Below are 27530 nucleotides of genomic sequence, written 5' to 3'. Positions count from 1 at the left end.
GCTGCACTTTGCCACACCAGGTAACTCCTCACTCCCTGCCCTCCTGCTTCCTCTCTGTTTACCCTTCATTTCCCCCATCCTTCTCCTGTGATCCTTCAGCACTCTTCATTGCATCAAAGCCTTTATATCTATGGCTCAGGATCATAGGAGGTTACTAAGCTATTGGCCCTGAGGCCCATATAAGCCAAGCCTAGAGTTTAGACCAGGTTTAGACAAGTCAGCACCCAAAGCCCCTGTCCAGCAGGGACACAGGTGGAATCCCCGGGGTGTATCTTCTGTTTCCTATCCAGTTATCCAGGTTGCACTTAAAAAGGGATAGTGAGGTACTCTGCTTGGTGTGGAGAGGGAGTCTATTCCACAGATGGGGGGAGTCTCTGGGACACAAATTTGTCCCGCCAACAAGTCCTATTGATATCGCAGACCAGGCTCAGGTCGCTAGAGTGGATCTTGACTTACAGATATGCAGCAGTCCCATCAAGTTGGGGTCTGAGATTGCTTTGTATGCCAGACATAGGTCACCTCTGAGGAGTCTGTGTCAGCGCTTTCAATGTGTCTTTGTAGGGTAGATGTTTGAGGCCATGGTTTCTTCTGGTGAAGAACCTCTGTGGTCTCCAGCTGCTGCATGTGATTTGCAAGGTACATGCCGAAGGAGACATTGTACTCAATAATTGACCTTATAAGGGAAGAATACAGGGATGTTATGACCTCTTTGTTCCTAGATGAGATGCCCTTACTTTGAGGTGGGACAAGTAGAAAGCTTTCTGTACAACGGAAGCAACATGGTGGTCAAAAGTAAGGTTGCTATTAACCTGGGTGCCTGAATCCCTCACTACTGATTGTGTACTTAAACGTTATTAATGTGATATGTGGGGATGTCACTCTCCCCAAAGGGGATGATGATGCATTTTTTGGTATTCAGCTTGAGGCCATGTTTCTGGCACCAGTCATTTGGGTGAAGCCCTCTTGGGAGGACGTCCACATCACTTAGGAAATTGATGACTGCACTCGGCTTGCAGTCATCTGCAAACTTGGTCAGCCGTAGCCACTGGTTTTGGCCTGCACCTCAGAGAAGTATATCCCGAATAAGAGGCCCCAAGACCAATCCCTGGGGTACACCACTCATTACTGGTCTACTGTTTGAGGCAGCTTCCCCTATTTTGATTAGGTGGGTTCTGTCAATGAGCAGTTTGCTACCCATCTGGTAGCATATAGATTGATGCCTAGTTGAGAGAGTTTGTTTACTATGCCCGAGTGGGGAATAGTGTCAAAGGCTTTGGCCAGGTCAAGGTAGGTGCTGTGCACAGTCTTTCCCTCGTCCATGACTTTGGTGACTGTCTCAAGTCGATCAGATTTAACATACACGACCTCCCCTTGACAAAGCTAAATTGTGTGGGATAGAGTGTTTGGAGGTTGCCAGTGTCCCTGTTGTTGAGGTCCTTGATAATCTATTCCATGGCCTTACAGATGAGGCTAGTTAGGCTGATGGGTCTATAATTTCCTGGCTCGGTGGACAACTCCACCTGTGTGTAAAGGGATGACAGTGGCTGTCCTCCACTCAGCTGGGACAAAGCCGGTACTCAGGCTTTGGTTGAATAGGGTGCCTATTGGTGCGGCAAGTTCGAGCCGGAGTTCATTTAGGATGCAGCCTTGGATGTTATCGGGTCCCATGGAGGCTGTATTTTTTGCCTTTGAGAGGGCAGTGATGACCTGTTCTCTAGAGATAAGGGGTGGGGGGCAGGTACTGGGGATATCCCGATTTACTGAAGGGGGACAGAGGGGGGAGAAGTTTTCACAGAATCTGTCGGCCAGTAGATTGGCTGTATCTACAACATTTGTGTATATGGTGTCCTTGACCACCAGTTTTGAATAGATCTGGTGCTTCCTTTGAGATTGTGAGCATATGTTATGATTGTCTCTAGTAGATGTGGCCAATTTGGACTCAAAGTTGACTTTAGAGGGTTTCAGTAGTGCTCAGAAGCTTGGATTTCACATCCTGTAGTTACTTTTTATATTTGTTCCAAAGCTAAGTACTGTTCAGTTGCTCTTAATTCTGTGATGATCTGTGTAGCTAATACCAAGCGTATTTAAGTACTTTCCTTTTAATGTGTTTATTTTACTTTGTGTGTGTGTGTGTGTGTGTGTGTGTGTGTGTGTGTGTGTGTGTGTGTGTGTGTGTGTGTGTGTGTGTGTGTATGTTTTTATTCATGTTCTCTGTTATATCTGATGTATGTAGTTATTTTGCGTACTGTAATAAGTCCCACTGTGTCCAGTCTACAGATACGTCAGTTAATGAGCAAGTCTAACTGTGCTTTTTGGGAGTTTGCTTTGAGTATGGCCACCAAGCCACCCTCGCCTATTTGCCATTATAGCTTACATAAAATGCATAGTATTTCTGATTTTAAAAACCCCTTTCATCTGGTTATTTTCAGTTTTTAGCATAGGTTCATAGGTTGGTACTAGGCCATCAGCCCTAGGGCCTATACAAGCCTAGCCATAACAATTCCCTGGCTATTTCTTCCCACACTATTTACTTCCCTGGACACCTGTCTAGCAGGGCGACTGACGTGATCCCCGGGGTGAATTTCCTTTCTCCCATCCAATCGTCAAGGTTCCTTTTGAAGAGGACCAAAGAGGCACTCTGCTTGACATGTATGGGCAATCTATTCCAGAGTCTGGGGAGTCTCTGTGTCAGGAACCTATCCCTCCAGCATGTTTTGTTTATTGTGATGACAAGGTTTAGATCCCTGGAGCATGTGGCTCTGAGGCATTGGGACTTCTTTAAGTGTAGCATGTCCAACAGCTCTAGGTTTGACATGGCCTTGTATGTTAAGCAAAGATCGCCTCTGAGTAGACGATATGCGACAGAGTATAGCTGGAGTTTTTTAAGGCGGTCAGCGTAGGGCATCTGCTTTAGGCCTGTGATTCTTTTAGTGAGGTATTTCTGTGGCCTTTCCAGTTGTTGCAGATGTCTTGAGAGGTACATACCAAACTGGGCATTGTATTCTATAATGGGTCTAATGAGGGATGAGTACAGTGGGACAATGACCTCCTTTTTCCGGATGAAAAGCCCTTAGTGATGAGGTGTGCCACATAGAAGGATTTCCTGACTGTTGTGGTGATGTGGTTATCGAAGGTGAGACCACTGTCAACCTGTGTCCCTAAGTCTCATCAAACTTTCGGTGTTTAGTGTAATGCCACCTATATGGTAATTCACGGATACATGTTTTTTCCCAAAGGGGATAACTATACATTTCTTGGCATTGAGCTTGAGCCCATGGCTCTGGCACCACGCATCTGTTTCTGTAAGGCCCTTTTGTAGAGTATCCACATCATTTAGGGATTCAATAATGGCTCCCAGTTTGCAGTCATCTGCAAACTTTGTTATCCAGAGTCCCTTAGTGTTCGCCTGTACGTCAGAGAAGTAGATGCCAAACAAGAGCGGTCCCAGGACTGAACCCTGAGGTACTCCACTTGTCACTTGTCTGGAGCTGGATTTGGAGTCTGCTACTTTTACAGTGTGGATTCTATCGGTAAGCTAGTTAGCAACCCATTGGGTGACGTAGGGATTAATGTCCAGCTTAGTAAGTTTATCTATAATTCCAGAGTGGGGAATGGTGTCAAAAGCCTTGGCAAGATCTAGATAGGCTGTGTGGACCACCTTACCCTTGTCCATGGCCCTGGAGACTGATTCGAAGAAGTCAGTCAAGTTCAGGAGACAAGATCGGCCCTTCACGAACCCAAACTGGGTGGGGTCCAGTGTTTGAAGGTTGCCAATGTCTTTGTTTATAAGTTCCATGATAATACGCTCCATGGCCTTACAGATGAGGCTTGTCAGACTGATGGGACGGTAGTTTCTGGGATCCAAGGTGGATTCCTCCTTGTGGAGTGGGATAACTGTAGCTGTGCGCCACTTGGTGGGCACAAAACCTGAGGTGAGGCTGATTAAACATGACACTTAGGTGAGGTGCCAGTTCATATTGTAGTTCATGTAGTACACAGCCCGGGATGTCATCTGGTCCCATGGATGCTGTATTTTTAGTTTTGGAGAGTGCATTTTTTACTTGTGTGGCCATTATTACTGGAATTTGGCAATCTTCCGGTATTGAGATGGGCCATTTGGGGGGTGAGAGGGGGGTGAAGTTGGCACTGAATCGATCTGCCAGGATATTGGCAATATCCTTGGGATCAGTATATTTAATGCCATTCTGTTTTAGCTCAGAGCAGATCTGAGCATTGCCATTTAGTTTCTTGACATAGTTATAGAATGCCTTGTTGTCTTTGGAATCTTTGGCAATTTTATTTTCGTAACTAGCTTTGGAGGATTTTATGAGGGATCTCAGTTTCTTACTGAGGTTGGTAAGGAAGTTTTTTGCATCCTGGGATTTTCCTCTTTTTTTGCAGCATTTTCTTCCTTTTGTTGTAAAGTTTGTTTATGGCAGGGGACCACCAGATTGGCTTCTTTTTTTTGGATGAGAGCATCTTGGGATGGCACGATTTATGCATGAGTGGATGTGCTCATACAGTGCCTTAGTGTAGGATTCAGCAGTTGAACTTTCAGCTCCCGTCTGCATGGGTGTCATGAAGTTTGTCACTTTTGACTTGAGTAGCATGAAGTTGGCTTTGGAGAAGTTTTTTATGGAGGTTTCCTTACTGGGGGGTGGGGGTGGGATGTGGATGTTAAGGGTGATTAGCTTATGGTCAGACGTGACTAACAAGGGGGTGACCATAGGTGTGGAGCATTGATTTCCCATGTTGGTAATGACCAGGTCTAGGATATTGGAGCCCCTGGTGGGACTATGGATTAGTTGATCCAGGGCGTTGGAATTTATGAATTCCAAGAACAGTTGGGCAAAGGTGTTGGTAAATGAGTAGCTTTCCCAGTTAATGGCAAGGTAGTTAAAATCACCCAGTATTAGGGTGTTTGGTTCTATCTTAATATTTTCCAGTATGTTTAGAAAGGTGTAGTGAGAATCTTGGGGTATGGTGGGGGATCTGTAGCAAGCTACAATTTGGATTGCAGTCTTACCTAGTGTTAGTTGCACCTGGAGAATTTCAGATGCATTGTGTTGGGCAACTAGCCTGGTGGTGTGAATATCCTTGGTGAATATTGACACTCCTCCACCTTTAGTGTTTCGGTCCTGCTTTGGTGGCCGAAAAGTGTGGTAAGAGTTGTAGCCTGGTATTGCAGGGGTGCTCTCTGGAGTCTTGAACCAGGTCTCAGTTACTGCACAGATATCGATGTTCTCCATTTTTAGGAGTGCCTCGAGAGAGTGCATTTTGAGGTTTAGACTTTTAGCATCGAGTAGCATTACCTTCAGATTTTGCATGCTTGTACCTGTTAAGGTGGTGGTTTTGTTCTTTGAACTTTGCCTAAAAAAGGCACTATAGGGGTGGCAAGAGCCTTAGCCAGTAACCTGAATCCCAGAGGCGACAGGTGCAGACCATCTCTGGCAAAGCATCGTGGTCTGTCAATCATGTCGTCCCAGGCAGACAGATACTGGATCCCCTTTGAATGACACCAGAAGCTTAGCCAATTGTTGAAGTCAATCATTTTGTCCTTATATTGTGGTATCATTCTGGGCGAAGGCAGGATGCTACTCAGGGCTAGGGTCATGCCTGCCTGGGCCACATGATCCGAGAGCTCTTCCACGTCTCTTTTTTCATGTAGTCCAGGGAGGTACGTCTCAAGTCATTCACTCCAACATGGACAATGACAGAGCCATATTTGTACTTGTTGTGGAGCGACTTGAGTGCATGCGTTATGTGGCGGATCCTGGCACCCGACAGGCAGCTGACTGTAATTTTCTCCTTGTTCAACCTGGTGAGAGGGACATCAGTGTGCCGGACTATAGTCACCTATGACTAAAGTGTTAGGTACATTGTCTTGCCTTAGGGGCTGTTGCTCGGTGGCACACAGGTGTTTTGAACTATGTGACACTTTGGTTGTGATTGGTGTTTGTTTGCATTTCAGCTTCAGATTCCTTGTTGCTTGGGCAGGTTACAGTTAAGGGCCTCTGCATATGTGGATTTAGTGTTGCTATATGTGGGTGTTGGTGTGGGTTTAGAAGGGCTATGTGTTGCTTGAAGTGTATTGTGGGTGTTAACCTTCTCCTCTCGACTGTCTAGCACAATCTTGGGTGGAGAGAGCTTTGCTTCCATTTTGGCTATGTAAGTGCATCTCTCACAGGTTGTAGTGTTGGGTGGTAGAAGGAGAGGGTTGTCTGTGTCCATGAGGCAATTGCTGCATTGCCCCAGTATGCCCAGATTCACCAGGTGGACAGGAGAAATCACCGGAAGCTGACCCTTGGACATGCCTGGTTTGATGCTTTTTTTTTTTTTTTTTTTTTTTTGTAAAGTACAGGAGCTGTTTTCCCTTACCTTAGCAAGGTACTTTGTAATTATAGGCTGTTTAGTGCCTACTATTAATTTCTCCTTAACAAGGAGAGCTGAGTGCTTGTATCAGTTTAAGGCTTCCTAGTGCTTTCCAGCAGGTATTGGAGAAAGTGCTAGTCAAAGGGATGCTTAAAAGTAAGATGAAAAAAAATGCACACTGCAGTGTGCACTAGAGAAGGTAGACGTGAAAGTAGGTAACTTACGTTTTACCTGTTTAAAAAGTTAAGGTTTAATGGAGAGTTACTATTTTTAAATCAGCAAGATGGGTTGAAAGGGGTGGTCACTTTTGTATTCTGGTACTATGGAATACAGTAGGATGGCCAATAAATTTAAATAGTTGAAGGGGAGGGGTTTTTGATTTAGTGATTACTCTCACAAGCCACTGAAAGTAGAGAGGAAATGAGATGTATGGCCAGATTAACATAAGAGGCAGGCAACTAGAAATACAGTGGTATTTAACAAGACAAGTATGACTGGGTGGGAGGGCAGGGAAAACATTCTGCCTGACTCAGAAGAGAGAGAGCTGTGGTCTCTTTTGAAGTTTTAATATGCTGTTTAAGCAGAATGCAGGTAAAACACAAGGTAAAGAAAACAAACTACAGTATTTAAAATATACAAAATACAAAAAAAAGCAGTTGCTGTCAAATGGAGCAGTTCCATAGTGTGGTAGGGAAATTTAGCTGTGGGATTTCATTATGTAGTAAAGCAAAGTAGATTCCTTTTGGGGTTTGGAATATAGTGTCACTGGTTGTTGTGTGCTTGAACTAAATGACTGTGTGGGAGAGAACAGGATATTGTTAGTGGTACAGATTAAACAATGCTGAAAAATTGGCCCACTTCTTTCTTTGGTTGTAATGAATGAACCAGTTGGATTATGTCATACCTTTATTTTTTATTCATGCATTTTTCTCATTTTAGGGAACAGAAAGCAAAACGGAATAATCAGTGGGTGCCAACTCTACCCAACAGCTCCCACCATTTGGATGCAGTACCATGTTCCACCACTATCAACAGAAATCGTCTGGGGAGAGACAAGAAGAGAACCTTCCCTCTCTGGTAAGTGAAAAGATTGAGAAAACGGAGCTAAAGACATTTTTTTACAGCATCCAAGTTGCACAGACAGCAGTACAGATGCACAGACAATTTGCAGGCTAAAGTGCAGGATAAACTGCACCTGCTCTCACCCCTCCTAACTTCCAACCTCCTACTCCTTCTCCCACTCCCAGTCTCTTGAACTTTCCTTCTCTCCCTAGTCTCACATCTACTTTTCTCACCCTTCATCCTCTTCCCCCTCTTCACACCCACACCTGTGTAGGCATCTGCCTGTCACCCAATGCCATGCTTATTCTCCTCATAGTTCACTCTCACTTTATAGTTCATTGCTCATTGCTATACTGCATCCACATCTATTGTCCTTTATGACCTAATGTCTCTGTTAATTTGTATTGCATTATGTATAAACTACTGCTGAGATTGTTTTTGTAATGTACTGTATTATCTTTGCATGTATTGGTGATATTTGTGTGTGTGTATGTATTTTGGAGTTTTCTCCTGGGCCTCCATTGAAAAAGGGCACATCTTGGCACAGTGGACTTTCCCAGTTAACAGACTGTAAATAAATAAAGTAAACTGCCTGAAAAAAATTTCATTGCCATAAACCAAGTGATGCTGCAGAAAAAAATGCTGTAATGCAGATGGAAAACTGATCATGTAACAAGTCTGCCACAAAGCATGCTTCTGTAAAATTCCCAGACAGAGTAAGTTAAGCTGTAGTTAGTCTCCTCTTCAGTCTGTAAGGGGAGAGAGTAGCAATTTCCACAGGTATTCAGTAGTCAGTATGCTGTTTTCTTTTGTCAGGTGTCTTTAGAAAGCCAAGCAGTCTGCCACCTGGTTTGTACGACTGGAGTCTGTGAGTTCTTTCACCAGTTCATAATAGAGCGTAGTTAGAGTACACTGCCAAAGCTATCACTAATGGAAAGAATTTCTGCTGTTAATGGTACCGAGTGCCACTTTTCTAAGTAGCGAGACTTTTCCTTGTCCTCCAGTCAAAACAATCAATTCTCCCACTTCGGTGATGCTGTCAGACTTCCATAAGGGATTCATCTTTTCCAAGCATTCGTCTTTGTTTTAGAGCTGTTTCTGAAATTGACTGTTTTGAATGCTCTTTGTTTTTTGAGTATTCCATGCAGTGGCATGTTTATGCTGAATGCTAGAAAAGCATCACACTACCACAGAATTTCTTATTTTTGACCCAAGTAAGTCCATGTCTGTTCGGTAAGGGTGAGTGCCCAGCTACACTATCCTAGATTCCATTACAACAGGGTGAAGTTTTTCTACGTAGTTCTGTGTTCCAACCACCATTCTGTCAGTAGGTAGCCAAATCCAGTTCCACAACACAAAAGTGATCATGCTTTTTCTGCCCAGTCTAAGGAGTAGCTTTTGGCTAGAGAATAAGTAAAGCTTTGCAAGCCATTGTAAACAAAGTGGTCTACGTGGCAGACAGCTCCAGCCATGATATTCTTCCTTGTTATGCAAGTAGAACAGAGCAAGTTCAGGCTGTAAGATTCTTCCCCTTGACTTTTTTCCCTTTTTAAATGTGTTTTAATCAGAGGGAAGCATGTCCCAGAGTGCAGACATAGTACAAGAGTTTCCACAGTCATCCCAAATATCACATAGTTCACAGTTTGCAAAAATGCAGACTTAAATGTCATGGAGTGAACTTTTTACTGCATTTGCAAAATTATGGCCAGTAGGAGACTGAGATTATGATGTGTATGTTTTAATCTACTGGAAGTACTTTTCTGCAAAGGTGTTCAAACTAGTTTGTCCACAAGACATGCTGTGGGGGGTGATGTTTCTTTTGGAGTTTCTACAAAGATACATAACCACATTGTGGAGTTACATTTTTAGCCAATGTTTATAAACAACTTCAGGAACAACATTCTTTCCAGCTTTCTATCTCATCCTTTTTTTTTTGCTGATTCAAATAGCATGTTTTCCGTCAAGAGTTTGTCTTGTCCATGTGCGCGTCAGAAAAGTTGCATCTGATCACCTTTTGGTTCATTGTGGATATTTCTTTCCAGGTGACGCGAGACCCTTCCATACCTGCAGTATCAGTGAGTTGTAAAAATTTCAAGTTGTCAGCTGATATCTTGTGTAGTTTTACCAGCCTTCCCTAAGGTTTTAGTTATGTTATACCCCCTTTGCTCAGTCTACAAATCTGTTTGGCCTGTTTTGAGATTGTGCAGCATCTGTGGTCGTTCACTTTGTTGCTAATATTACTTACTCCTATGGAGTTCCCCATTTTAACATCAATTCTGGTTCCTGTGTTTTTGGTATACTTTCTGGTAAATGTCGTACTTCCTTATTCTTTTTATTCACATCTTGGTCCGCTGCTTCAGCATTTTAACAGCCCGGAATGATCCAGCCTTGTACAAATACTGCCATGTCTCAAGTACTACATCTCCATCCTGATCAGTGATGATGCTGTCCTTTCCACTTTGCATAGTCAGCCATTTGCCCGATGCCTTAATGCATCATTTGATGCCTTGCATTTGTGGTACAGAGTTGTTTACATTGTGGTCTCAAGACTTCTTTCCAAATGTTCATCCTTGGCAGATGCCCTCTTTGATGCATGAAATGCTGAAATGTTCTCCCACTACCTTGCTCCTTGTGGCCCCTTGTAGTGCAGGTAACTTACCAGTCAGAACAGAAGGAAGAGTGTGTTCAGACTAAATGCATGCTGCTCTGAACTCTGGCCATGGACATTCTGTGTAATATTTCTTGCTGTTGAATCAAGTCACATCCATTACTAGATTTTACTTTTATAATTCTCTGCTATTTCTGTCTTTATAGAAGCCCATTACACCAGTGAGTGTACTACCTTAGTCATTATAGCTTGTGTTTAAGTTCTCTGCTGCATCTCTTAACTGAAATATTAAATTTTCTGTTTTTTATCTCTGGAAACTTGCCCAGCAATGAATGCAATTCTTCACAGTTTCTGATTGTGTGTTCAGGCCGTATCTGGCGCAGACATTTGTAAATTTGACAAATGTCAGGTTTAAATTTCTGCAAGCTCATAGCAATGGTCTTGTACTCAGAGGCTGGAGGCATGCCACCAGGGATTCTAGGCAGCCTCTTTCAGGATAGAAGTACATTCATGGTCTTCATTTACTGAAATGAAATGTATAAAGCTTTTTTGTATTCTGTCAGTAGAAGTATGGCCAAACTGTATGTGCAGGTTCATTATTGTGTTTTGTGATCATGCTGTCTGAAACTGAGAGTACCTTCTCCTCCAGTGACTCTCTTGGTGCAGGAATTTCCAGAGGTAATGAGTCCAAAAGTCACTTCATTGTCCAAGTTTTGTCATTTTCCTTGGATAGAAATGTCCTACCATTTTAAGGAAGTGTTACTCTGCAACAAAGTAGAGTGGAACAAGTATTTATTTTTTTTCAGTATCACGCTTGTCCTCCTCTTGGTAGTATTTTCAGTCTCTCTCTGGAACACACTGCTTGTCTACCTCCAGACCTGCAACTACTAGCTGCATCGCATTTTTGTATTTTTCCATTTCGCTCTTGTTTACTGATGTATTGTTGTAACCATTTCACTCCACAGCTGTACTTGTGCAGCACAGTCTGTTGCAACTGTCTGACCCAGAAGATTCTGCTGCAGAAATCCTCCGCCATCACTAATAGGCTGTCTGACAGTTTTGTTGCGTTCACATATATTCAGATATTTTGCTTTCTTCATTTATTTTTTTGTTCACTTCTGTTAAGATGGCTTTTCACCCAGAGTTACAGGTGCTGTGACACACAGCGCATGTGGTTCTCCTGCCATACTTTACTGCATATGAATTTCCAAGCTGTGGTGATCTCGTCATGCTGGCTTCTCCACTCTGCTCGCTATTTCTCTGCTGTGTTCTGCTTTGTTAAATTTACTGTATCCTAAATGTTAGTGCCCATAGCTGGGACTGATGCTTTTCTTCAAAAATGCACTTCATGGCTGACTTCACTGAGACAAACGCAAGATGTCCTTTCATATCACTGTTGCAGTATTCTGTACATCTGGGATTCTCTGCCTAGGGCAGCCCGATATCCGACCAGTATACCAAAGCCTTAAATTGCTTTAAGGTACACCATACGTCACACGTATACTCCTCAGGTAGTATAGGGCAGAAAGGTGACCTCCAGACATACCACCCTCTAGCTTGTCTGCTGCAAGTCCAAACATCATCTCTGAATCATCTGTCTGAATTCCTAAGTTCCGTTGCTGTTTTTTGAGCCATTGCAGATAAATGCCGTGTTGGGGTTTATTTTTTTTTCTTGTCTTTTGGTTACTTCTGGGATTTCATGTCATACAAGAAGGGTAAAAGCCAGTGTGGGAGAGAGAGATTCCCATTGAAGACCACCACGAACAGTTTGTGTTTTGCCTGGGCACCTCTCACAACCATGTATCTTTTTCCATCTGTCTGACTTTTGTATCAAAAACTCTGTGCAGTAGGCTTTCTTCATTAGCATTGTATCTGGAGAATCAGTGACTTAAGCGTCTCACTAAGGATACTGTGGAAGGAACTTCCCACCCCAAGGGTCAGCCGTCAGGGAAGAAGGTGGTTAAGAAACCCAGACAGAAATCTTCTGCTGTCCAGCCATTTCTCCTAAAGTAAGTGAATGCCTGGAGGTTCACCCAGCTTTGTTGCCTGATTCCTCTGCTGCAGCTGGGTTGGAGGCTGGCAGGGATCTGGCTTTAAACACATACAATGGGGCTTTGCAGACATCCATTTCGGACATTTAGGGGGAAATCACTGTTTATTTCCATGGGGCCTAGGGTTGTTCCTCCGATTTTAGTCAAGAAGTCCCTACTAGTTGTTGAATGCCATCCAGGTTTTATAGGACAAATGTCTCTTTAAAGAAAAGACAAAAAAACTAAACATGTTTCCACCTGTCCCTAGTGGCAGGCCTTCACTCTGGGTTTGTTTAATGCTTTGATGGCATTGAAAACCTCCTGAGGAGGTCTCTGTTCCAGCTCCCCTTTGGTCCTCTACTCCACTTAAAAGGCCCAGGGAACAGGAGTCCTTTGAGGAGGAGTTGGATTCTGATGAGGAATCCCTTGCTTACTCTTCTCAGATTCCTTCCCCTTTGGGCTATGGGTCAGAGGAAGAGGAATCTACCAGTCCTGATGCTCCCTTTGAAAATTTTTCTTTTGGGGACACAATTTCCAGGATGATGGAGTTTTTTAAATGGGATTGTGCTCAGGTCTCTGAAATCCATAAGAGGTACTGCAGATGGAAGCTCCTAAACCTACTGCCATTCCTCCTGTTTTTTGGCTGATTTGTTGGATGTGTTTTCAAATGCCTTTAAAGCTCCTAATTCTCCGCCCCCTGCTCCCAAGAAATGTGATAGGTTTTATAGGGTGCTTGAGGACTGTAATTGTTTGTGAAAGTGTATTGCTGCTGACCCCTCAGTGATGTCTGTAGCCTCTGATAAGCCCTCTCAGTTGCTTCCTTCGCCCAAGTTACTGCCTTCTGATAAAGACATCAGAACCATGGAAAGGCTAGGTAAGAAGATTTACACCTCGACTACCCTGGCTTTTAGGACTATTCATTATCAGACCCATACGTCCAGGTATGTCTTGTTCTCCTGTCTCAGGCTTGTCAGGTTATTTCTGATCTTCCAGACTCGAAGGGTGAAACAACTTCTCTTTCCCTGTTAGGGACTTCCTCACAGCTGGTTTCTCATTCCATCAAGTGTAGTTATGATGCAACAGATACTTCTTGGGCTTCTGCGTTTGGGTCAGTTATGAGGAGGTGGTATTGGCTTCGCCTTCAACCATTGCCTGATTATGTCAAGGCTAAGATGATGGATGCCTCTCTTGATAATAAACATTTGTTTGGGGAGGCTGCTGCTGGTTTAAGTCTTCAGGATATAAGGGGAAGGCTTTACAGAAACTAAAATGTTAGTCTCTCCTATTCCTAAATTTCAGAGAAACTATACCAATAAGCCACCCTTTGTTCGCAGACAATCTCATCATCATCCTAAGCGCAGAAAGAATGGCAAGCAGGCTGCATCTGCTAAGGCTACTTAGATTTCAGGGACTCGGACGTCTTCCTTTCTAGACAAGCCAGGTGCTGTCTGACTATCCTTTCCTTTCTTTCCAGACACATTCCTCTTTCTCTTCACCTCTCTTCCTGTTTGGCTTCAGATTACTCTGGATTCTTGGGTTTTGTCCATTATTCACCCAGGGGTATTTCATGGGGTGGAAATCCTTCCTCTAATAGGAATTCCAAAGCCCTCTCAGGAACAACTTCTATTTTTCCCAGAGGTGCTTCGAGACCTTTTGACTCTGGGTACTGTTCAAGAGGTGCCAGTGTCCCAAAGGGGAGTGGGTTTTACTCCAGGATGTTTCTGGTACCCAGAAAAGAGGGTACTTAGGCATGTTCTAGACCTCTCTCATTTAAGCAGTTTTCTGAAGGTGCCCACTTTTTGAATGTTGTCCCTTCCGACTCTGTTCCCATCTTTGCTTCCTCAGGCTTATATGGTGTCTCTGGATCTCAAGGATGCTTATCTTCATATTCCGATCCATCCCCTTTAGGAAGTTTTTGCATTTTTCTGTTTCTCCCTGGCATTTTCAGTTCTCTGCTTTACCCTTTTGCCTTTCTACTGCCCCAAGTGTATTCACCAAATGCCCTGCTCCTGTGATTGCTTTTTGCAGGCTTCTGGGGGTCCAGTATTTCCTTACTTGGACGACCTGCTGATTCAGGCATCATCTCCAAAGATCCTGTTGCAAAATCTTAATTTTGACATTTCTTTACTTGAGTCTGGCGTTCACAGTAAAAGGTCTTCTCTGATGACTCCTCAGGATTATGTTTTTCTGGGTTGCAGGATTTGGACAGTGCCTGTGCTGGCATCCCTGCCTTCTCCTGAGGCCTTAACTCTCATTTTCTCCTTTCAAACTCTTGTCCCCTGGCCTACATTACAGCCAGGGAGTTTGAGAGCTCTTGGTTTCATGGCATACCCCATCCCTATGCTCCCTCTGACTAAACTTCACATGAGGAAGTGTCAGTGGTTCCTGAAGTCAGTTTGGTTTCAACATGCACATCCTCTAGAATTTGTAGTTCCTCTTCTACCTTGTCTCAAGAAGGAACTTCACTGGTGGATCCAGCAGTCATCTCTAAATACAGGGCTCCTTTTCCCTCTCAGGAACTGTTCACCTATGCTTCAGATGTGCGATGGGGAGCAGCATTTGGCTCCCTAAAGGTCCAGGGGGTATGGTCACCTCTTCAACAGAACTAGCACATCCGTGTAAGAGATGAGATCCCTTCTGCTGGCTCTTTAGGCTTTTCATCCTCTTTTTTTTTTGCACTGGACCTCTCAAGGTGTTTACAGATAATACCACAGTGATGTGGTATATAAACGGGGGAACAAGGTCTTACCTTTGCCAGTTGGCAGTCCTGGTATCAGATCTTGCTGTCTAGTATCAAGTGACTCTTCAGGCAGTTTACATTCCCTTGAGTCAAATCATTGGGGCAGACACTCTGAGCAGGTCCTTAACTCAGTTCCACAAATGGATGCTTCACAGGTCTGTGTTTTTGGACATTGTCCACCAGTGGGGTACTTTTCAAGTAAATCTATGTGCCTTCCTTCCGAACAGACAACTTCCTGTGTTTTGTGCTAAGAATCACAGGTCCTCTGGTGTGGAAAGTAGATGCCCTCTCATTTTTTGGAAGGAATGTTTCTTTATGCTTTCATTCCCCTCATTACAAAAGTCCTGTTCAGAATTCAACAGGACGGTCCCAAAATCTTGTTGGCGACTCACTTTTGGACGAGTGAGCATTGGTTCCATCTTCTGCATTTAGCCAAGAGCAGTCATCACAAGTTACCTCACATGGGGGGGACCCTCAACCAAGACAAGGGTTCTTCCATCCATCCCTGTCCTGTCCACTCTCCAACTGACACACTGTGGGTGATAGGATTTTTTGATTTTGCCATTTTTTCCATTTTTTTCTGTGGGTTGTGCAGGGGGCTAGGAAAGGAAAAAGAAATCCTGCTTATCCAAATGGAAGAGTTTCTCTTTGGTTTGTGTCTCGCAACCTGGATCCACTTTGCTTTGGTTCCTTTTGACTTTGTTTTGTTGCCCATTGCCTTGCTGGCTGTTACTGCCCACTTATTAGCTATCCTTGCTTGTCTGCCTTTATCTTCTTTAGCTTCTAGATTTGAAGCTAAGCGATTCCTTAAAGGCGTCCTTCATATTAAGCCTCCTAGGAAGCCTGTTCCTCCTCCCTGGGATCTTAATTTTGTTTTAGAGAAGTTGACTCTGGCTCCTTTTGAGCCTGTTGCAACAGCTTCCTTGCAGCATTGCTCTTGGAAGACTGTTCTTTTGTCTGTCCTTACTTCTGCCAGACTGGTGTCTGAGCTTCAAGCCCTTATGGCTTGTCCTCTTTTGATGTTTCAGAAGGACAGGGTGTCTTTGCTTACTAACGTTTCTTTTATGCCTAAGGTGGTTAATGAGTTGTCAATCAGTCAATTTGCCTACTTTTCCCCCCTCTCTGCAGTCTGCCAGTGAGACTGTGCTGCATACATTGGATGGGCATAGACAACTCTTGATTTTGTTTAAATAAGACTAAGACTATTAGAAAATCTGATCAGTTGATGTTCATCGTACATACAGCTGCAGTCATAACAGATGGGGTTCTCCTGCCGTCAGGCGGGTCCTCGGTCGGCCGAATTCCAAAGTCTAGGTCTGGCGTCGGTTGTCGTCGCTTCTTCTCTGACGTCAGAGTGACAGGGGTATAAAGGAACCAGCCAACGCCATTTTCTTCAGTCTTTCTTGCCGCGCGGTGCCCGAAGCAGAAGCAGTTCGCAAGTGCCGGTTGGCCAGCTCCTGAGATTACGAAAATTTGGAAACCGAAGTCTTCTTAAAAGCTAAGTACCCCGTTGGGGAAACTTTTCTTGCCTCTGACTGATGTCAGACAAAGTTAATAATTGTATTTCATGTGGGAAGCAAATACCGCATAAGGATTTCCATTCCCTCTGTATTCCTTGTTTAGGCCCAGACCACGACGTCTCGGTCTGTCGCTTTTGTGCTACATTCAACAAACGCACTATTAAGCGTCTGGCGGAGTTCGCCCAGCATTATTTTGGGAAAGCATTTAACTATACTATGTCGTCGGATTCTCAGACTCCGGTTTTGTCTAAACGCAAAGACAAGGACCGACACTCTAGGTCCGCGGCCTCTACCGACGCCACGCCAAAGCCGACTACACGTGGTCCGGTTCTCAGCAAGGCGCCTACGCAGCCCCTGATTGCCGACGACACATCTTTGACGGTGTCTCCTGTACCCGAGGTCGCAGGCTCCTCGGCCCACACCCCGACTACAGATACCGAAGCCGCTCTTGGCGTTGAAACACAGAATGTGGACAGGTCCACCTCCACTCAAGGTGTCTTCAGACCTTCCACTTCTTTCTCCATCAAGGCTTTCACCAAGTCTAAAGCAACCATGCACTCTAAGCGACCAGCTACACAGGGCACATCTCCAGGCCCCATGCCTAAGAAACAGATGCTTAAAATGGCTGAGGATTTAATTACTCTAATTAGAGGTTCTCAGCCCCCACCGGACAAAAGGCCCAGAGTGGAGGAAGATTTCCCCCTTCTCTGATCAGAGCTCCATTATTTCAGAACACTCTGATCAGGAACAGTCTTATTCCCCTTTTGAAGACTCTGATGCGGAGGAGTCCATCCCTTCTGTATCCCCCCCTGAGGATTACTCATTTGGGGAAACTTTGCATACCTTAAGGGAACACTTCCACTGGGAAGGCCAGGATTATTCAGATTCCAAGAAAAGGCTCAGGGAATTTCTCTTGTTACCCCAGCACAGGCCTCTGGCTATACCTCCTGTCTTGGACATCCTAGATGATGTTTACTCTGAGGCCTGCCTTAACCAGGACTCTCTACCTCCAGCTCTAGTTAAGCCTGACAGGTACTACAGGGTTCCTGACTCACACCAATTTCTATACAAAAGCCATGCTGCTGACCTAGAAACCATCTCACAGGGCGCCAAGGGAGTTAAGGCCTCCACTGCCAAAAATCCATTGCCTTCCGAGAGAGATTCCAGATCCCTAGAAAGGTGGGGAAAAAAGGTATATACCTCGGCTACCTTATCCATGAGGGCCTTAAACTGTCAGTTTCATATGTTAAAATACCAACAGTTTTTGTTATCACAATTGAAAAGTAAAATGTCTCAACCTGAACAACCAGACTTGAAGGAGTTGCAGGACTTGATGCATAGTGCAGAACAAGTGGATAAGCATATCTTACAATGTGGTTTTGATGCTCTAGAGGCCTCGTGTAGAGCTGCTGTTGGCTCAGTCATACGTAGGCATGCCTGGCTCAAGGAACAAGCCTTGCCTTATGTCAAAGTTAAATTACTAGACGCCCCTCTTCAAAAGGATGTACTATTTGGTGCTAATGCTGAGGAAGTATTACGGAAAATGGAGGAAAAGGCTAAATCAATGCAAACTGTGAAAGAATTTCTACAGGTTCATCCCCCTCATTTTAGTAGAAATTGGCCTTCCAAAAACTGGTCCTTTCCTGCCACAGACAGACCCCAAAGAGGCAGATACAGGCGGCAGAGGGGCAGAGGACAATCACAAGGATCGTATAGAGGCAGACAATGGCAAGCTCCTACACAGAGGTGGTGAGGACAACTCGCAATCTTTCAGAAAGCAAACGCAATGACTTTCCCCTTTGCTTGCCAACCAGGTCTCAAATGGCAGCCCCCTTAGGAGGAAAGCTAACATTATTCTCAAAAAATTGGCATGTTGTCACAAAGGACAAATGGATCCTGAACATTATAAACAGAGGCTACAAATTCCATTGTCACACCCTTCCAAAAATGAGAGGCATGCCAAACCTGCCACACAATCAAAGGGCAGAGGCACACAGGCAAATTTCAGATCTCATAAACATGAAAGCTATTCAAGAGGTACCTACACATGAACAAGGTCAAGGCTTTTATTCCATGCTATTTCTGGTGCCAAGGAAGGGAAAAGATTGGAGACCTATTTTGGATCTGTCCATCCTAAACATATTTCTACTCGTACCAAAATTCAAGATGCTCACTGTACAGCAACTTCTTCCCATGCTGGGCAAGGGGTCTTGGCTGGTAACATTGGACCTCAAGGAGGCATACCTGCATGTCCTAATCAGACAAAATTGCAGAAGGTACCTCAGATTTCTTGCAGGTTCAACCCATTATCAATTCTCTGCATTGCCCTTTGGCTTAACTACTGCGCCCAGAGTATTCACAAAATGCCTGGCATCAGTAATTGCCTACTGCAGACTTCAAGGGATACAAATATACCCCTATTTAGACAACTGCCTGATCCAAGCGGACAGCAAGCACATTCTTCAGAAACATCTGGCTTATGTAATAATGTTATTGAACTCTCTGGGATACACAGTCAACAAAAAGAAATCAAGGCTAATACCCTCTCGGAAGATAATTTTCCTGGGTGCCAATTTGGACACAAACACCCAGATGGCCTACCTCACGCCAGAGAAGCAGGGGCAACTAATTCAATACTTCAGAACACTAGCAAATTGCACCAGGCTGACTGCAAGGAAATTCCTGCAGGCTCTGGGATTCGTGGCATCTTGCATCTTACTAATCCCATGTGCAAAGCTGCAGATGAGAAAACTACAATGGTACCTGAAAAACATATGGTCTCAACACAGCCACAGTTTGGAAACAATAATACCACTAATTCCATGTCTGCAAAAGGAATTTCTGTGATGGGCTCAAGCATGTCAAACAAACACAGGTCTTCCATTCAGCAAGCCTCAAGCAAATCAAGTCATCACAACAGACGCCTCGGACTACGCCTGGGGGGTGCACATGACAGACCAGTGCATTCAGGGCAAATGGTCCCAAAAAGAAAAGCACCTTCACATCAATCAAAAAGAAATGCTAGCAGTAATAAATGCTATTATAGCTTTCAAGGACCTTCTACAACGAAGTCAACTTATTGATGAGAACAGACAACACCACAGTTATGTGGTACATAAACAAACTGGGAGGAACACATTCTTACCCCCTATGCAGACTAGCCATGTCACTTTGGAACATGGCCATGGACTTACAAATGCAACTACAAGCACAGTACTTGCCAGGCAAGGAAAACACGCTGGCAGACAACCTAAGCAGGAATATGACAGATCCACACGAATGTAAATTGCATCCAAAAGTTTTTACACAAATAATCTAGGAATGGGGAAGGTCAGACATAGATCTCTCTGCCTCCCACAAGAATCATCAATTGACAAAATTCTGCTCAAGGATCTTCCATCCAAAGGCCTGGAGAGTGGATGCCATTCAGTTGGACATCAATGACAGTTTATGCCTTCCCTCCTCTTCCTCTGCTGCCCAAAGTTCTATTAAAGACCAAAGCAGACAGATCAAAGATGATCCTCATTGCTCCGGACTGGCCAAGACAACACTGGTACCCACGCCTGAGGAGCCTGACGCATTCCTCACCATGGACCCTGCCTCTAATGCCTCTTCTTCTGACTCAGCACAGTTTCAAAACTCTTCACAGCCAGCTAAAAACACTCAATCTAGCCACATGGAAGATTCCTTAGCATCACAACAGGCCCTACTCTCCAAGGAGGTGCAGGATGTCATTTTGGAGGCCAGAAGGCCATCAACTAGAAAAGCTTACTCCGCAAAATGGAAACGTTTTTGTGTCTGGAATGAGAAAAAGGGCCAGGATCCTGGAAAACTGAATTTACCTCAAATACTACAATATTTGGCTGAACTGCTAAGCAGTGGACTTTCTTTCTCCTCCATCAAAATCCATGCATCAGCCATTTCTGCAGAATACAACACTGATCCACCTTTATTCTCCCACCCTCTCCTAAGGCAGTTCCTCAGAGGGGCTAAGAATTTAAGGCCTCCAAGAAAACAACCAATACCTGCTTGGGATCTTAATTTCATTCTGGAAAAACTGACCTTGCCTCCCTTGGCCAGCTGCCTCATCAGATTTGCAATATTTGTCCTGAAAACAGCTTTCCTTTTGGCTATCACCTCAACTCGTAGAGTTTCAGAACTACAGGCTCTCATGGCTGTCCAACCTTTTATCATCTTCCATCAGGACAGAGTTTCCTTACGAACCGACCCGTCCTTTATGCCTAAAGTGGTATCCAGGGTAGCTTTAAATCAGGCCATACATTTACCTACTTTTTATCCTAATCCTCAAAACAAAGGGGAGAGAATACTACATTCCTTGGACATCCACAGACAACTGCGTTTTTATCTGGACAGAACAAAGCCTTTCAGAAAATCAGAACAGCTCTTTGTGGCCTATGCGGTAGGAGCTCAAGCGAAGCCAATTTCCAAACAGACTATCTCAAAATGGATAGCCCACTGCATACGCTTTTGCTATTCCTTTCATGGCAAAACTGTTCCTACAGGCATTAGAACTCATTCCACCAGGGCCACAGCCACCTCTGCAGCATTCCTCAGAGGAGTTCCTACCAAGGATATTTTGGAAGCAGCCACTTGGAGTTCTGTGCATACCTTCTCCAAGCACTACAACCTACCATTATACTCCAAATCTAGAGCAGGCTTTGCCACTGCAATCTTGCAGGGCATTTTGGCTCCTCCTAGTTCCACCTAGTGCCTACCACCCCTTTCTTAGCTTTGGGATTCTACCCATCTGTTATGACTGCAGCTGTATGCATGATGAACATAGTACAGTTTTGTACCTACCATAAATGTAGATGTTAGAGTGCTAATACAGCTGCAGTCCAGGTTTCCCTCCCTCCTTCCCCTCTTGGGACAGGCCTATAGGCTAACACATCCTCTTACAACCTGATTGGGGTGTTCTTTTATTATGTATTTGCTTGCAACTACTGTATTTGGATTATATTGCACTGCATTATCACACAAATTTATGTATTGCCTTCCTTCTGGGGGCACCTGACATCTGGGGCAAGAAAAACTGAAGAAAATGGCGTCTGCTGGTTCCTTTATACCCCCTGTCGCTCTGACGTCAGGGAAGAAGCGACGACAACTGACGCCGGACCTAGACTTTGGAATTCGGCCGACCGAGGACCCGCCTGACGGCAGGAGAACCCAGTCTGTTATGACTGCAGCTGTATTGGCACTCGAACATCTACATTTATGGTAGGTACAAAACTGTACTTTTTTCTTTTCATCCTAGATCCCTAGGATTAGCTGTAGCCATGCAGATAGTTTCTTCTTGGATCTCTAAAGCTATTTCTTTTTGTTTTTGTTGTTAAGAGCCTTCCTCCTCCTGTAAAGGCTCATTCTACTAGAGCTGTGGCTTCTTCTGCTGCTTTTTTTCAAGGGTTTGGGTACTGATTCTATTTGAAGCAGCTACCTGGACTTCTGTGCATACTTTTGCCAAGCACAAGTTGGATGGAATCTCCAGAGCTACAGTTGGTTTTCCAAGGCCATCCTTCATGGCTTCCTAGAGGACTCTGCTGGTCCTCTCTCCTACCAAGTTTCTTTTTGAAATTTGGCGCACTTCCAGATTTAAAAAAATACCGCAACAGTGATATGAAAGGACATACTGCAGTTGTGTAAAATCTTGCCATAACAGTAGATGTCCTTTCCTTCACTGTTGCAGTATTCTTTACCTATGGAAGGACATAGTACAGGTTTTAACATCTTACCTTAACAGTAGATGTCCTTTCCTTCACTGTTGCAGTATTCACTCCCTCCCTCTCCCCTGGTCCGTTTCTCTTCTGGATTTACTGGTGGCCTGTTGGTTTTCCTTGGACTGGCATTCCAACCGGGGTTATCCATTCAGAGGGTGGTACATCCAGACATCACCATTATGCCCTACGGTATATGCAGAGAATATGCATGTGACATAACGGCATACTGTAAAGCAACCAAAGGCTGTGGTGTACTGGCTGGACTTTGAGCTGCCTTTGGCAGAGAATCCCAGATGTAAAGAATACTGCAACAGCGAAGGGAAGGACATCTACTGTTATGGTAATATATTTTACGCAACTGTACTTTTTCTACATGCTGTTAGTGTCCCATCTTTCAAAGCTAAAGCATGTGGTATCTTAAAAGAACAAGCACTTCATTTGAGAGGATCAATGTTTTATTTTTGCATCCAATGATTTTTTTTCTCAAGTTCCACTATGTATGCTGCCATAAAGACTACACTGCCTTTAATAATCCAGTCAGAATTAGATTGATTTACATCAGACTTTACTCTGTGTAAAATGCTAGCATTAATTATTATTAAATTTAATACTTCACATATGTTAAAATTCCCTCCTGAGGTGGTCTCCATTGCATTGTCTTTTACTGTCCGCAAGAAATAGTACATTTTCAAAGGCATGCATTTGTTGTTCCAGCTTAGTAAATAGAATTTAAACCATAACCTTATTTTTCTAGGATTCATGCAGCTTATTTTCACCATACATAGGCAAGATTTAGAAGCTGGAAACAAGTCATCTGCTACTTTTAAAATGGTTAAATGAATGACCTGTACTATAGAAACTGTCATAAAGCATGTAGAAAGCTTTCAGTGATGCAGTAAGTCTCTTGCAAAACAGGTAACTGCTGCAAGTCCAAAACAAAGGAAATAACTGCAGTTTGTGAATCTGCATTCTCACTGTTGTCAGAAATAAAGTTCTGGGATATGCAAATCCTTCAGTTGGATGTGGTTAGTCATTCAGTATTGCTTGCATAGTGAATATCCACAAAAGCGGACTCCTATGATGCAGAGGGTTAACTATATAGAAAGCGATCTGTGAATTTGGAAGTAAAATATTCTTTACTAGAACTTGCACATTTTTTCAGAACATTTTTATTCACCATGCAGACTTTTTTAATGAAGTTGTAGAGTTAACACACAAGTGCACCATTCTTCAGGGAAGGCATAGTGTGATACCTCATGAGTATAGAAGGGTACTTAAAATAACAAGATAGTAGTGAAGTCTGCTATACCGTAGATATGCATAAATAAGTAGTAGCAGGGTTGAGGCAGACAAAAGGATGCATGCATACGGTTAGAGAGCAGTATCCAATTCATGATGGAAGACCAAGATTTGACGTCTGTTAATCTTTATATTACTACTTTTTATAAGGTTGTGCCCAGAATACTGTTTTTTCTGCCTGTCTAGAAATGGCTGTATGCTCAAATATTTTGTCATGAAATATTTAAGGAATTCCACTGTGGATTGTATTTCTAGCTTCAAGGGCAGTGGAACGCCTTTAACTAAATCTTTAGTAAGAACATTTTCATTTTTACATTTTTTGCCACATCATTTATAGATTGAAAACCTGTTTTGTACATAAATACATAGCATTTTAGGTCTGATTTCATGACGAAAAAAACTTTTTTTTCTTTAATGGATTACCTGCATTATTCGGTTTGAGTTATGGGTCAGAGACTGTCCCAGCAGTCTGTGAGAGCAGGACAGAAGAGAAGCAGACTGGGTAGCATGCCAGTTTGTTGCAGGATATGGGAATGAGCACACTACTACTCATCTCTGGGGAGTTTGGAAGATCACCTGTGGTATATGTTTTGGATACAGGAAGAAACCAGGGCACTTTGTGGAAACAGATGTGGATACGAGGCGGATTTGCAGTATGTGCATAGAGGGCATCCCTCAATGAGCACTGCGAAAGAGAGCAGTGCTAACTGCTGTGCTGCTCTTAAATTTTTCGTAAGGTAATTGGATGCTCAGCCTATTTATGTTCATAGATTAGTACTAGGCTAACTGCCCTTGCGAGCCATTTTAAGCCTAGCCAATTATCCCTTGTGAGACTCAAACCCTGCACCTTGTGTTTGTAAGGCAAACACCTTCACCATTAGGTCACCCTCCCAACCTAAAATAAACAACCCTTGCAGGTCTTGAACCCTGGACCCTACACACCATAGCCTATGCAATTTACCAGTAAGCCACCTCAGCTGCGTACATTGCATGATATAGTAGTATGAAGGAGAAAGGATAGCATTTTGAGCATGTGGATGTCAACCTGCATTTGGAATTTTTTTCCATAACACTTCAAAAAAATAAATATAACTATAGAAAATCTAAAATTGTTTTGATGTGAACTATGTAAAGATTTGCATGTCTGAGGCTGTCAGCCTGAAAATATTTTTGTTTTATGAATCAAATAGCGTAAAAGCTTAACAGCCATTTCACTTTGTAGGCCAGTTGGTGGTACCTGCCATTGTAGGACTTCTATCTCTGAAATGCTGACTTTTCTAGCAAAGTCTCAAGAAAATATGTCATGGCTTTTTGCTGTTCACTACACTTGGATGTTGGTTTTGTTTTAAAGATGTGCACGTCTTCGTTTTCACAATGTTGATGTTTTTATAAGTGTTTAAATATGGGACGGCAGTGTTGGCATATTTATACTGATGCTTATGCTGTTAGAATTATGTCTGTATGTTAGCTCAATATAAAAAATGAGCAAGCACTGGAATCTGTCTAGATGTTCATCGTGTTACTGTTGCAGTCCTAACAAATGAGTTATCCAGCCCCCGATGACCCTCGATCAGCCAGTATACCAAAGGTAAGTAAAAGTGAGGGCTGCCGTCGGTTGCAAAGGACGTCAGGGAGTCTGGTACAAAAAGAGGCAGCTGACGTCACTTCCCCAAGTCTTCCTTGCCACGGAGCCCAAAGCAGAAGCTTTTCATGCACTAGTGCCGGTCAGCAGATTACTTTGGTTGGTTTCCGACTACGAGAGTTGAAGTCTACTACAGCTAAGTTGGGGATCCTCCTTTTTTTTTTTTTTTTTTTTTTTTTTTTCCTTTCCTTAACGAATGTCAGAAAAGGTTAATAATTGCCTGTGGAAAGCAGATTCCCCATAGAGATTTTCACTCCTATTGCATTATCTGTTTAGGCCTTGACCACGACGTTCCCAATTATCTCTTTGCCTCCTTTAATCTGCGTACTATCTGTTGTAGGGCTAAAATTTTGGCTAGGCATTTTGGAGTTTGGCCCAAGTTTGTTGGTATGGCATCCGCCGGTCTTCAGGATTCGGATATTCCAAAAAAGCGTAAGGAATAAGGACCGCTTCAGGCCTCAGAAATTGAAGTCCTCGGATGAGGTTAAATTAGTCAGTCAGGCGGGATCCAGTGAAACACTTTCACAGTCCCCTGCAGTCCGCAGAAGTACAACCACATGCCTTGATTGAGTCTGAGTCCCTTAGGCCTTCGGCCTCCATTTTGTCTTCCGACCTGTCACTGGTCGCCTCTTCTGCTGGAGCCAGAACTGGTAAGCTGACTCCGGGGTCCAAGGCCTCCGTTCTGCGTTCTGACAACCAACTTCTTCCTTCCACTCCTGCTGCTCCTTCGGCGGTTGCCAGGCCTCCCGAGTCCTTTAGGCTTGCAGGTAAGCCTTCCATTCGTAAGCCTGTGAAAAGGCAGGCTCCAGTTCCTTCTAGTTCCCCTCAATCTCAGATGGTTAAAATGGCTAATGATTTGTTAACTCTTAGGGGTTCTCAGCCTCATCCTCCTAAAAGGAGTAGGGAGGTTTCTCCTGAGGTTTTGTCCTGTTCAGGATCGGTTTCTTCCAGCATTTCTGCTGATGAAGAGGAGTTTCTCAGGCTTTTTCTCCCTTTGAGGATTCTGATGCAGAGGAGTCCATCCCTTCAAATTCTCCTCCTGTGGATTTCTCTTTTGGTGACACTTCAAATACCCTCAGGGAGCATTTTAAATGGGGAAAGCCAGGATTGTCCCCAATCTAAGAAACTGATTACGGAGTTTCCGGATTTACCTCAACATAAGCCTCTTGCTATTCCCCCTGTGTTGGAAGTTGTTGTTTTTCTGGAAAAATCCTTGTCCCCAAATTCGGTCCCCCCTGCTCCCAGGAAACCTGACAGGTACTACAGAGTCCCTGATTCTCATCTTTTTCTTTTCAGGAACCCATTGACTGATCCAGAGGTTATTTCTCAGGGCCCTAAAGGAGTTAAGGCCACTGTTACCATGAATCCTGTTCCTTCAGACAGGGAATCCAGGAACCTAGATAGGTGGGGCAAGAAAGTTTATACATCTGCCACCCTAGCTGTTAGGGCTACCAATTGCCTTTTTCATATGCTGAAGTGCCAACAGCACACCTTGGAGGCTATTAAGTCTAAGATAACAAGTGTTTCTCTTTTGGCAGAGAGTAAAGACATGCCAGATTTGTTGAATTCAGCCACTCTGGTCAATAAGTATTCTTTGCATTGTGGTTTTGACATCCTTGAAGCCTCCAGTATGGCTACTGCTACTGGATCTGTTATTAGAAGGCAGGCTTGGCTCAGAGAACAACCTCTTCCAGAACCTGTCAGGGCTAAGCTTTTGGACGTACCTTTGCATAAAGACAATCTTTTTGGCAGCAAAGCTGAGGAGGTGCTTAAGAAGATGCAGGATAAGGCCAAGTCCATGCAAACTGTTAAAGATTTTCTGCAAGTTCATCCCCCTCTCTTTAGCAGGAATTACCCTTCCAAGAGTTGGACCTTTCCTGATACCAGCAGACAGAATCATTCCAGGACTTGAGGTTACAAATCTTCTAGGGGGCAAACCGCTACCCCTCAAAGGTCTAGGTGGTGGCAGGCTTCCACTTCTAAGGCGGGAAACTCCAAGCCTGCATCTCAATCAAAAAACTCTGTGACTTTTTACAACTTCTGCCTGTTCTTGCTTGCCGGGAGAGTCCCTTAGGGGGAAGGTTGGCCCTTTTTTCAGATGTCTGGGCCTCTATCACAAATGACAAATGGGTACTCAAAACGGTGTCCCTGGGGCACAAGTTTTCTTTCCGCACCTTTCCATTCCCAGATGTTCCTTCAAACCAAAAGGCAGAAGTAGAAAAAAAATTTTCTTTGTTTCATCTGGGAGCAATAGAATCGGTTCCTGCTCAACAGGTAGGTCAGGGCTTTTATTCCAGGCTTTTCCTAGTGCCAAATAAAGAAGGCACTTTGCATCCTATCCTGGATCTTTCCTTTCTGAACTCTCTTCTAGTAATTCCAAAGTTCAAAATGCTCACTCTGCATCAGTTGCTACCAATGCTAGAAAAGGATTCCTGGCTGGTAACCTTGAGGCTTATCTGCACATCCCTATCAGGGAAAGTTGCAGGCACTATCTTCGTTTTAGAGTGGGCAAGCATCATTGC

The 27530-nt window shown here is 43.8% G+C and overlaps 1 protein-coding gene across 1 annotated transcript in view; it reads left to right on the top strand.

Moving 5' to 3' along the window:
• Window positions 1-27530, top strand: part of LOC122800283 (SWI/SNF-related matrix-associated actin-dependent regulator of chromatin subfamily B member 1-like) — a 253691-nt gene that overhangs the window by 118916 nt on the left and 107245 nt on the right. The window contains exon 4 of the mRNA XM_044069771.1: window positions 7312-7449. Coding sequence (XP_043925706.1) covers window positions 7312-7449 — 138 coding nt within the window. The remainder of the gene's footprint in view (window positions 1-7311; window positions 7450-27530) is intronic.

The sequence above is a fragment of the Protopterus annectens genome, chromosome 4.part0 (assembly GCF_019279795.1).
Source record: "Protopterus annectens isolate FY-2018-M chromosome 4.part0, PAN1.0, whole genome shotgun sequence".
In the NCBI taxonomy this organism is placed as follows: Eukaryota; Metazoa; Chordata; order Ceratodontiformes; family Protopteridae; genus Protopterus; species Protopterus annectens.
This window is presented reverse-complemented; position numbering and strand designations above follow the sequence as displayed.